Raw genomic sequence first — 12717 nt, 5'->3', positions numbered from 1 at the left:
GGGTAATATTAAAATATACATATGTATTTGAATAGAATTGCTTAAATAGCTTGTCATACCATTGTTATCGTTGGGATTTCTGAGAGATCTTCCAGTGACTACCCGTCTTCCCTGCCTGAGTTCTAATTAAAATGGATCTGACAGCTAAATTACAATTAGACAGACTTAATAAATCTATTCACATATGAGGCTTTAACAGGGCAGTCCTTTCAGGGATAGGCTATGCCTTGTTAATAGCAGTTGGAAATGCTTGTTCCCTGTGGGAAGCTTACTCCCAAAAGGAAGAAAGTTTGAGCTAAATTATGCATGTCTCCCCATCCTGAACCCTCCTCCCTCCTCCCTCCCCATTCCATCCCTCTGGGTCATCCCAGTGCACCAGCCCCAAGCATCCAGTATCGTGCATCGAACCTGGACTGGCAGCTCGTTTCATACATGATATTTTACATGTTTCAATGCCATTCTCCCAAATTTTCCTGCCCTCTCCTGGTGTGAAGCATTTTGAATGACCAGTGTGGGATAATGAGCACAGCACTAAACTGCACCGACTCAGGTCAGTGTCAGCATTTCGTTTCTAGTGAAAAATTATAACTGGGCTCAAGTGCTTTGCTTCCGTTGCCTAGATGAATTACAGACACTTGGAGGAGATCAGAGCAGGCAGCGGTGTGGTCTCAGTAGGTTAGCTCTGGTGTGGTGACACGTGCAGAGCTGGAGTCAAGAAGAATCTTCACTTGTTTATGTCGCTTGCTAATGTCTCTGGTTCTTTTGTAGTTTGAGTGAGATTGAAAAGAGGAGGGGAAGGGATGGAAAAGAATGTCATGGAAAGATTACTGCCACCTTAACTTTCCCACTAGTAGACCTAGAAGCCTGTTTTCTCTCCACAGATGAGAAATGAACTTAATTCTTCAGAGACTGAATTCCAGAGAGTCTGTTAATAAACTATGGAAACTGGACTTGGAACCAAGGAAAAATACTATTTACCTGTATGATTGCTGATAATTCTTTATTTTGAGGAGATTGTTCATCTAGTTATTAGAGATTTCTGTCCTGGTTTATTTGATAAATGAGATAATTAAATCATAATTACTCATCCATGTAAAAAAAAAAAAAAATAAAAAAAATAAATTATGCATGTCTGGTTTTATAATATCTAGATTAACTTGACAGTTAATTTACTTCCCTTCCTCTGGGAAGAAGTAAGTAAAGAGACAGTGACGAGACAGATGTTACACTAAGTGAGCCCTTTGGATGTGAAAGGAAACATCCAGAGTCGGGGATTTGCTCAGCTGCTCCCAAATATTCCACAGTATTTTCTTTACCCACTGAGCTCAGCCATCAAGCCTGTGATCTATCAGGGTGGATGTGGAAGTTTTGAGGGAGAGAGATTAGCTATCTGTTTGCATAGTCTTGTTCTACTTTTGAGGCTGTCATTCCAGTGCCAGCCGTTGTTCCTTTGGATGTTATGGGCACCCTTATAGGTAGTTTGAATTTTTACCTCCAGAAATTTCCAAAATGGGTCAGAACAGTATACCAGTGTCAGCCGTTTAAGAAGGTGTTAGGCTTAATTCTGGAAATTTTTCTGTTTCTGACTCCAGATTATGTCCAGTCATCTAATGGAGTATCAGAAGTTCATGGGTGAGATTAGATTATATAGCATTAAAATTCTCTGAAATACTTTAATAGTAAACTGCATAAAGACACACCTGAGACATAAAGACACAAATGTGATAAAGTCCAAAGGACCTAGAGAACTGAAGTCCCAAGTCAGATTCTTTTATCTGAGTTAGAAATTCAAAGAAATTAATGTTCTTACTAATTTCTTGACTATTTTCATTGAACAAGAGGTTGTGAATTCTAGATACAGTTTAAATTCTTTCAGCCAGGGCAGTTTGGATTTTTTTTTCCCATAGGAATATTTTCTGTAGTCTCAGAAGTTGCATTATTTGAATTTCAGATCTCTTATGGGCCTCAATTCTAATGCTGTACAACAGGTTAATAATACATATAAGTTTATCACAACTTTGACCCTCCATTACCAAATTTGGAAAAAAAGAAAAAACAAACAAACAAACCCAGGCCATTGCCACTGCCAGGAACAGTGATCTCAGGCACAGTTATTTCTCAGAACCATGTACTTCATTTTATGAAGGGTCATGGCAGAAACTCAGCCTTCCCTGGTGGCTCAGACAATAAAGAATCTGCCTATAATGTGGAGAGACCTGGGTTCAATCCCTGGGTTGGAAAGATTCCCTGAAGGAGGGCATGACAACCCACTCTGGTATTCATGCCTGGAAAATCCACATGGACAAAGGAACCCAGTGGGTTACAGTCCATGGGGTTGCAGAGTGGACATGACTAAGTGACTAAGCACAGCACAGCATGTGGCAGAAACTCAGTGAAAGCTGAATAAAGGAGAGTGGATTGATTTTAGTCTCACCAGGATGCCGGGTGATTATTTTACTTGTGGACTTCAAATCAGTTGAGAGAAATCTGTGAGCAGCAAATTAATTTTGGCCTAGTAATGGCACCCCACTCTAGTACTTTTGCCTGGAAAATCCCATGGATGGAGGAGCCTGGAAGGCTGCAGTCCATGGGGTCGTGAAGAGTCGGACACGACTGAGCGTCTTCACTTTCACTTTTCACTTTCATGCATTGGAGAAGGAAATGGCAACCCACTCCAGTGTTCTTGCCTGGAGAATCCCAGGGACGGGGGAGTCTGGTGGCTGCTGTCTATGGGGTCGCACAGAGTTGGACATGACTGAAGTGACTTAGCAGTGATTTTGGCAATTAATTTGGCATTTGTGATTTATAGGGGTGAAAAACCGAATATGTACATCTCTTAAAAGCTTTCCCTCTTTTGAACACTATGAATTGAGTGTGGGCTCTGTTTACTGGTATTACACACACCCTTGCATAGGTAGCAGAGTTGTCAGTGGCTGATCCTACTGACTGTTACAGAGCTCAGGCCTAGGAAATGTGCTTCCTAGGTATTTCACCCCAGGTTGTTTTTATTGGAGAATCACCCTCAACTGAGTGAACCTGTCTTGATTTTGAGTCTGTATGCCTCGGAAGCCTACTAAGGATTGGTTCCTTAGTAATGTAATCCATGTAATCCTCATTTTTAAAAAATAGATACACAGTTGATCATTGAAAAACTTGGCATTTGAACTGTGAGGGTCCACTTATATGCAGATTTCTTTTTTTCCAGTAACTATGTACAACAGTATTACACAGTCTGTAGTTGGTTGAGTCTGTGGATGCAAAGCTACAGATATGGAGGGCTGACTATAAAGTTATATGCAGATTTTTGGGGGGGCGTATCTTGAGCACTTTTTGTGTTTACTGAAATATTCTTCTAAAACATTTACTTTAATGTTTGTAATCCTGTCATATATAGATATGCCACAATTTATAAATTTGTAAGTGATTATGAAAATACAAGGGATCTGAAGCATTACAGTCTAAGAAACATATATATTATCATTCACCAGTGATTTCACATACTGTACTTTGCAGTTTAGATTTTCAATATGTTTCGTTTCATAGTTTTATTATCTGCTGATATTTCTTACCTAGTGCTTTATTACGAACATATTTTCCTTTAAGTCTTTTTAAACATGTTTAACTTCACAGTTCTCTGATAATTTAAAATTTGAGTCATCTTGGGTTTTGTTTCTTTTGACTGCTTTTCCTTTTTACCATTTGTTACATTTTCCTGTTTCTTAAGAGATCTAGGAATTTTTATATGGACATTTTGGGAGGCTGAATTCTGTCTTCCTCTGAAAGAATGGTTGGCTTTTGTTGTTGTTAGTTAACTTGGCTGACTCCAAACTTTGTCTCTTGTTTTGGGCAGCAGCTGAAACTGCTTGATTCTTTTCACCTCTGTCTGTTTAGGAGTAAGGAGAATGTTGTAGTTAGATTGGAGCAAGGAAGGGATAAAATACTGAAAGATGAAGTCAGAGAATTAGCCTTCGTAAGGACCATTTTGGTAGAGTGCTGCAGGTAAAAGCCTGATGAGAGTGAATTTAAAAGAGAATGGCAGGAGGAAAACTTGGTACAGTGAGTTAAGCGCAGGTATTGGCAGATAATAAGTATTTCAGGCTTTATGGGCCATGTATAGTCTCAGTTGCTGCTGTTTTTCTCCTTCTTCATTTACCCTTTTTTCTTCTTGATAACTTTTTATTCATAAAAATGTAAAACCCTTTGTTAGCTCACAGGCCATTAAAAAACCAGCACAGGCTGAGTCTGGCCCACGGGCCATAGTTTGCTGACCCCAGGTTTAAACAGATAACTTTTTCTGTGAATAATGCTGTATAGGAAGAGGAGAGTAAGCGGGGAGGTAGCGGGTAAAAGAGTTTCTTCTTTCTTTTTATTAGGTGGGGGAAAGGATAGCTTTTTTTGCAAGCCAGTTTAATTTAGCCCATGGAAAAATGGAGTGGAATTTATGGTGCTGGAAAAGCAGAATTGCTGTGGCAGTGCCCTTGAGTTGGGACCCAGAACCCAAGCAATGGAACTAGCTAAGAGCATGGACTGCTGTTTCTTGGTAATTAAAAAGAACATTAAATGCTTCTGAGGTTTTTCTTTCTTCTTTATCAGTTGCTTAGGACAGATGTAGAAGCAGTAACTTTGATGGGACAGTTTTAAATTCTCACATATTCTTATTCAGGAGATAGTTTGAATCAGTTGTGAACATGAGTTGAAATACTTTCAGTAAGTAACCAAATGTGTTTTTCCCCTAAAGTAAAAAAACATTTGATTATTGTATAGTTTTTTTTTTTGGTCTATCTTGAAATTAAAATCGCTTTCTTTTTTTCCTTTAAAGTGCTGTGTATGGATGCAAAGATCAATTTTGATTCTAATTCAGCTTATCGTCAGAAGAAAATCTTTGACCTGCAGGACTGGACCCAGGAAGATGAAAGGGACAAAGATGCAGCTAAGGCAGATCTCAACTACATTGGCCTTGACGGAAATATCGGCTGTCTAGGTACCACGTGTTCTTGTGTTAGAGTTGGATTGGTTAATCTTATTTTCTTTATGTTTGTCGCTTACACAAATCATTTTCCTCTCTTGGTAGTGAATGGTGCTGGTTTGGCTATGGCTACAATGGATATAATAAAACTCCATGGAGGGACTCCAGCCAACTTTCTTGATGTTGGTGGTGGTGCCACAGTCCATCAAGTAACAGAAGCGTTTAAACTTATCACTTCAGATAAAAAGGTAAGGGCAGAACCTATGTTTTAGATTTGAATGGTAAGAAGTAACTTGATTAATTAGTAGAGTACATAGTTTTACTTGTTGAGCATACATAGGTCATTAATAAATATTTGTTATTGATGGTGCTCTGTATTTTTTCTTGGTGTTAGATTCTAGAATTGTTTAATACAATTTTTTATTTTATTGCTCTTTCCCTTTGAGTCTGTGGACTTATTTGCCATATTCAACTTTATAAAAAGCATTAAACTAAAATGAGATACAAAATATGCTTTGTTTCTTTTGTTTTATAATTATTATTTTTAAAATAAATTTTATTGGAACTATATTCCTATAGCTTCCTTTGGCAAAAACTCTAAAAGCAGAGCATTATTTAATTACCTAACTGTTGACTACTTGTCTGAGCCACCAGGGAATCCCAATAATGTGAGTTCATATTCTATTTCTAAGCATGGCTTTTTAGGCCTGTGTGCAAGAATGGAGAAAAGCACATGAAGAGTTCCTGTGCTGGGGCATTGGAGTTAGAAGCAGGCCAGGAGCCCGGGGTGACAATGTGGATAGCATTGAAGTAGCTGTATACATATGTCCCTTTGTTTTGGACACTGGGCTTGGATTTAGGAACACATGGTTTTTTCCTTCAAGGCCTTTTATAGTGTGTTGAGGCTAATGAATTGAATGTAGTGCTATAGAAGAACAGAAGACAGGGCTGATAAACTGGGAGAATCAGCATGGCCTGACTGTGATGATGAGAGAATGCTGACCCAGATAAGCCCTGAGGTTTGGATGTGGTATGTATTCAGGAGTGGTCACACTTGTTGAGTGCTTTGGGGGACCTCGTGTTTGTGGAAAGTGGTAGAGTTGATGGGGAAGAATGAAGAGACGGTAGTAAGGACTAAGCTGGAGATCTTGCATATAATGTTGTCTTACCACATGGCCTGGGGTAATGGCTCTGCTTAATAGGAAGCAAGTAAACGGAATCGGGAGGGAGGTCTTGTTAATATGGAACAGGAGAGAAGAAACTATGAACTAGGTGTTGAAATTACCCAACGAGGGGAAGGAAATTTTGGTGGGTGGTGGACTGCCAGACTTCAGTGGTGAGAGCTGCATGCAGAGTATGGCTGTTTGGTCTGAAAATGTTTCTGTGGGGTTAACTTCTATAAGGCACAGGTAGGGCTTCCCCAGTGGCTCAGCGGTAGAGAATCTGCCTGTGATGCAGAAGACACAGGAGATGCAGGTTCAGTCTCTGGGTGGGGAAGATGCCCTGGAGGAGGGCACGGCTGCCTACTCCAGTATTCCTGTTAGGAGAATCCCACAGACGGAGGATCTGGTGGGCTGTCGTCCTAGGGTTGCAGAGAGTTAGACACCAGTGAAGTGACTGAGCACACACACAAGGCCCAGAGTGTGCTCCTGAGAAGGAAGGAAAAAGAGTCATTCCTTTAAAATTTTAATCTCCCAAAACATTTTATTGACAGGTACTATCTATTTTGGTCAACATTTTTGGAGGAATCATGCGGTGTGACGTTATTGCACAGGGTATAGTCATGGCAGTAAAGGATTTGGAAATTAAAATACCTATTGTGGTACGGTTACAAGGTGAGTGTAAAAGGTATCTTGTAATTGTTTCACTAACTCTAAAAGTTAAAAGTTCATAATTAAACTTTTATTTAAACTTTTAAAAGATCATTATTAAAAGTTCATTAATTCCAAGGGGTTTATTTAAATTTAGTTTTGAATAGCTATATTTTTAAAATGAGAGTGTATAATAGAGAATTTTTTAAATGTGAGTTAAAAAAAAAATCTTAACATTGGGACAAAATTGTTGATAGTTTTGTTTGGTATAAGTTGATACATTATTTGGTATGCTTTGTCTTGAATTCTGACTTGTCTGAATTACCATTAATGTGATAAGGCAAAGTATTTTGCAAGATGGCTCCAGGTTTTTACAGTATTTTCTTTGGTTTAGAAGCATTTGTATTAAATGACAGAAGTTGGTTGAAATTTTATATTTGTGGTATATTGTGGCAAACATTTTAAATGATTTTGTGTATGTATTTAAAGCACCTTTATATTTGCATAAATCATTTCCAGGTACACGAGTTGATGATGCTAAGGCACTGATAGCGGACAGTGGACTTAAAATCCTTGCTTGTGATGACTTGGACGAAGCTGCTAAAATGGTAAATGGGTTATGTTGATCTAAGGAAAAATTTGCAGTGTCTGAAAGGTTTATAGGCACTTAGATTCTAAAGTGAACAGCTAATACTGCTAATAATTAGTGTTTCACTTAAATACTAGGAGTATTGAATCCCATATACCTATCATATCCCATATCCCAACATCCTAAAGAGTTACCAACTCATGCCCAACCTTGTCTCATCTAATTTTTACCTACTTCCTTCCATTGCCCATGATTATTTTGAAGCAAATCCCAGATACTGTATCATTTCATACATACCATCATGTACCTATAAAAGATAAAAGTATTGATGATATAAAGGAATTATTGTCATTTTAGATGGGATAGTGGTATTATGTTTATATTTTATGAAAAAGAATCGAGTCAGTGTTGAAACATCTCTGATTTTCTTAAATATATTTTGCCTATAATCTTTGTTAGATTTAGGCTCAAAATAAATCTGTGCTTGCAATTGGTTAATATATCACTAAATTTCTCCTTATAGAGTCCCCCTTGCCCATCCCCCACCCCCCTTTTTAAGTTCATTTGTTGAAAACGAAACAGGCTGATGGGCTAGTAGTGTCTCCTGTAGTCTGGATTTTAATGATTTTATCTATGGGGTGTCATTTAACAATTTATTGACCAGAGGTGTGTTAATACATTGTTACCTGAGCACTATTCACTGGAATGTTTCAGTATTAACTTACATAACATATTGCTGGCCACAGGCGTTAGTTTCTGCAAAAAATCCCCTGGTCAGTAATGCGTTAACATGTTCCTTTGCTCCTATACTTCCTGTAAACTGGTAATTCAATCTATAGGCTTGAGGGATAGTAGGAGTCTGGCTAGTTCAGTAATTAGATGTGAGGTGAGGTGAAGGGAATGAATAGGTTAGAACTTTTCTCTGAAAATATGCTTGTTTGCAGTGAGAGCCTGAATTAGGAAAAGCTTTTTGGACATGGAAAGAAAGGATAAGAGTCAGTAGGAGCTTGATCAAATAGACTGTGAAAGATAAAAGTGAACAGTTGATTTAAGTTGTATCTGTAGTGTTTTTCTAGTGAATAAGAGGTTATGGAAGTCATGACAGAATTAATAATATGGTGATAATATTAGCAATTGCTACCATTTATAATTTATTATGCATGCAATGCTAAGCCTTTTTTTCCCCTTCCACTATTACCTGACTTAATATAAGTTTGGTGATATAATATCCACTTTTATAGATGAAGAAACAAAAGCTCGATACATTAATCTTATTCAGGATCACATGTTGTAAACATCAGAGTGGGACCTGAACTCAAGGTGTCTAACTTTAAAACCTTCTCTTAACTATTCTGCTGGAGAGGAGAGAAGCTAAATTTGTTGTTTGGTTTTAGATATGTTTAATTTGTATATTTTATATGGTACCAGCTGAATATTCTCAGATAGATTTATAGAGAGAACATTGGAATTCAGGTTGATAATTGTTAACTTACTGACAGAAAGTAAAATAGTAACTTCTAGATTCAAGCTCCTATCCCAACATTCTAGGATTATATACATATTTTTAAAATCAGCTTTTATTTATTTATTTATGGCCATACTATGTGGCTTGCAAAATCTTAGTTCTCTGACCAGGGATTGAACTTGGGCCCTGGCAGTGAAAACTATAAGTCCTAACCACTGGACCACCAGGGAATTCCCCAAACTTTTATTTAGATGTGCTTTGCGTTGTGTATTATCCAGCCAAGACAGTCACTGTTTCTATCGTCAAAGATAGTTAAGGGCTGCTGCTGCTGCTGCCAAGTCACTTCAGTCGTTTCCGACTCTGTGCGACCCCAGAGACGGCAGCCACCAGGCTCCCCCGTCCCTGGGATTCTCCAGGCAAGAACACTGGAGTGGGGTGCCATTTCCTTCTCCAATGCATGAAAGTGAAAAGTGAAAGTGAAGTCACTCAGTCGTGTCTGACTCTTCGTGACCCCATGGGCTGCAGCCCACCAGACTCCTCTGCCCATGGGGTTTTCCAGGCAAGAGTACTGGAGTGGGGTGCCATTGCCTTCTCTGATAGTTAAGGGCAGCAGATGTAAATAGACATTTCTCCAAAGAAAACATACAGATTGATGGCTGCCGTGCACATGAAAAAATGCTCAACATCGCTAATTATTAGAGAAATGCAAAACTACAATGAGGTATTACCTCACACCAGTCAGAATGGCCATCACTAAAAAGTCTATAAATAACAAATGATGAAGAAGGTGTGGAGAGAAGGGAAATGTCCTACAGTTTTTTGGTGGGAATGTAAATTGGTGAAATCACTATGGAAAACAGTATGGAGGTTCCTCAAAAAACTAAAAATAGAACTACCATATGATTCAGCAGTCCTACTCTTGGATATATCTGCAGAAAACTGTAATTGGAAAAGATAAATGCACCTCTGTATTCATAGAGCAAATTTACAATAGCCAAGACATGGAAGCAACCTAAATGTCCATCAACACATGAATGGATAAAGACAATGCAGTGTATATATATATGTGTATGTGTATATATATATATACACACACACACACACACACACACACACACATTCAATTGAATACTACTCAGCCATAAAAAAGAATAAAATAATGCCATTTGCAGCAACATGGATGGACCTAGAGATCATCATACTAAGTGAAGTAAGTCAGAGAAAGACAAATACCATATGATACCACTTACATGTAGAGTTTAAAATATGTCATGAATGAACTTACTTACAAAAGAGAAACTGACACAGACATAGGAAACAAGCGTAGGATTACCGAAGGTGAAAGGGAGGGGGAGGGGAATAAATTAAGAGTTTGGGATTAACATATATCCACTATTATATATAAAATAGATAATCAGCAAGGACCTACTGTATAGCACAGGGAACTATAGTCAATATCTATAAGGGAAAAGAATCTGGAAAAGAATCTATATATGAATAACTGAATCACTTTGCTGTGTACCTGAAACTAACACAACATTGTAAATCAACTAAAATTCAATTTAAAAAGAGGAAAAAAATAAAGATAGATATAAATAGGGCAATGAAAAAGAGGTATATACATATATCAGACATGTATCTATTTAATACCTTGTGATTTTATATATGTGAATAAAATCGAGTGTGGGTTATAATATGCAGGTTATGAAGTGTTAGATTTGACTGTCCTTCTAGGAGTGGCAAGGGCTTCCCATGTGGCACTAGTGGTAAAGAACCCTCCTGTCAGCTCAGGAGAGGGAAGAGATACGGGATCGATCCCTGGGTTGGGAAGATCCCCTGGAGGAGGGCACAGCAACCCACTCCAGTATTCTTGCTTGGAGAATCCCACAGATAGGGGAGCCTGGCAGGCTGCAGTCCATAGGGTCGCAAACCATTGGACACGACTGAAGCAACCTAGCATGCATGCATGCCGGAGTGGCAAATGCTTCTGAGACTGTGAAGTGGTTTATACCAATGTCAGAATAGCCAGATGTTTTAAATGAAGAGGATTGCAGATGCAGTTAATTTCGCATTGACCAATTGTTCTGATTCTATGTTTTGGTGAAAATAGAGACAGATTGTTTTCTTTTCCTTTCAGGTTGTGAAGCTCTCTGAGATCGTGACCTTAGCCAAGCAAGCCCAGGTGGATGTGAAATTTCAGTTGCCAATCTGATCCGAGAATCCAGTGGGCAACTGAGGAAGTTAAATGTGTTATAATTGTTAAAAATACTGTGTTCCGTATTACTATTGTTCCTTTTCTCTTCAGCATGTGAAGCTTTGTAATTACCACCTGGGCATAAAAACTAAAAGCGTTTGGTCCGCGTTTATTTCTATTCAAAAGGGGCTGTTTGTATAAAGAATGTGTAAGGCAGTTATCTAGTTTGTTCTGTTGCAGCTTTCTTTTTCACTTTTACAGAATATGCCAGTTTATTATTGCAGTATGCCAGTTTATTATTGTTGGGTACAGCATTCTTCATTGATAAAGAGTCTTATGAATAAAATAAATATGAAGATAAAGCTTTATTCTTTAGTGTATTATATCTAATAAACTAGTTTCATCAGTAGAACAATGTATTAAAACAATGTTTTATATAAGAAGTGTTTATCTTCAGCACCAAATACTTAACTAAGTATATCAGTCACTATTTATAAGCAGATCTTTCAAACACTCCCCAGAATATTCTTTTACGTATTTCAGTGAAGTAACTTATGAATTATTTGAACATTGTTTTAATCATTACAAAACTCTTGATAACTGCTAGTCCTCATGATGATCCTGTGTTATTGAGAAGCTGGAAGTTTGTATCAAGTAAAGGTATATTTACTAAGGACTTGGCAGACAAAATTAACAATGTCAATTTAAATTAATAAAGATCTCCCAGTGTGATTTGGATTAATTTTTTTTCCCTTTTTAAGTAAACACAGTAAAAAGTGATGTGTTTATCATTGCACTAAATACCTCTGAGGAACTGATTTGTAGATTATGTACTAGGAATGATACTTGCATATAATAAAGCAATCTAAAGATATTTCACTTGAATTCCACTGTTTATGTGTGTGCCATCTGGTACTCTTCTCCAGAAAAGCCTACACTGTCCTTTGTGTCCCAGTTCATATATGTGTGTGTATGTGTGTTTATGTAGATGTCCATCTTCATTGCATAGGACAGTTGATAATTTAACTATTAACAGGTTAAGTACCATGGGAGGAAATACCAGCCAAGGAGTAGACTTATGTATGTAAACATACTGGTGAATTTGAGAACTTCTACCTATTTCTTGAAATGTGATCACACACACACGAGAGGCAGCATAGCACAATGAGGGAGCACAGAATTTGAAAGTAGACTATGGTTTGAATCTTGCTTCAACTACTTACTAGCTATATAAGCTGGTCAAGTTTCTAAATTTCAGTGTACCTTAATTTCCTTAGCCCCTTTCTCATCCTTGCTAGAATTACTTAGTGGGGAGAGGGAGATAGAGGCAAAGAGAGGAAGGGGGGCAGTTATATAGGGAGAACACATGAAATATACATACATTCAAACCACCTATATCATATGGTCTGTCTTCCCAGCCTGTACATTAAAAGACTAAATCAGAGCCATTGAACCATTTAGAATTGTGATAGTTATAATTAAAAGTCCAAAGCCTTTAGCTTTTAATTAAAAAAAGAAATCATTCCAAAAAATGCCAGCCAGTGATTAGCTCAGAAAATACTGGCATTTGTTTTGGTTGGGTCTAGTCAGGAATTAAAGACTGCTTGGTATGTCAGAGAGGATGTAATACAGGCCCCTGGTAATACTAGTTTTTCCTTATCTATTCTTGCATAATAGATTATCCCCAAACTA

General features: G+C 37.8%; 1 protein-coding gene across 1 annotated transcript in view; it reads left to right on the top strand.

Moving 5' to 3' along the window:
• Positions 1–11899, top strand: part of SUCLA2 (succinate-CoA ligase ADP-forming subunit beta) — a 44821-nt gene extending 32922 nt beyond the window's left edge. The window contains exons 7-11 of the mRNA XM_055542102.1: positions 4820–4981; positions 5072–5214; positions 6681–6801; positions 7297–7385; positions 10969–11899. Coding sequence (XP_055398077.1) covers positions 4820–4981; positions 5072–5214; positions 6681–6801; positions 7297–7385; positions 10969–11043 — 590 coding nt within the window. The 3' untranslated portion in view covers positions 11044–11899. The remainder of the gene's footprint in view (positions 1–4819; positions 4982–5071; positions 5215–6680; positions 6802–7296; positions 7386–10968) is intronic.
• Positions 11900–12717: the final 818 nt, after the last annotated feature.

This window comes from Bubalus kerabau, chromosome 12 (assembly GCF_029407905.1).
Source record: "Bubalus kerabau isolate K-KA32 ecotype Philippines breed swamp buffalo chromosome 12, PCC_UOA_SB_1v2, whole genome shotgun sequence".
Taxonomy (NCBI): domain Eukaryota; kingdom Metazoa; phylum Chordata; class Mammalia; order Artiodactyla; family Bovidae; genus Bubalus; species Bubalus kerabau.
Note: the sequence above shows the minus strand (reverse complement) of the source record. Positions and strands in the feature narration are given on the sequence as shown.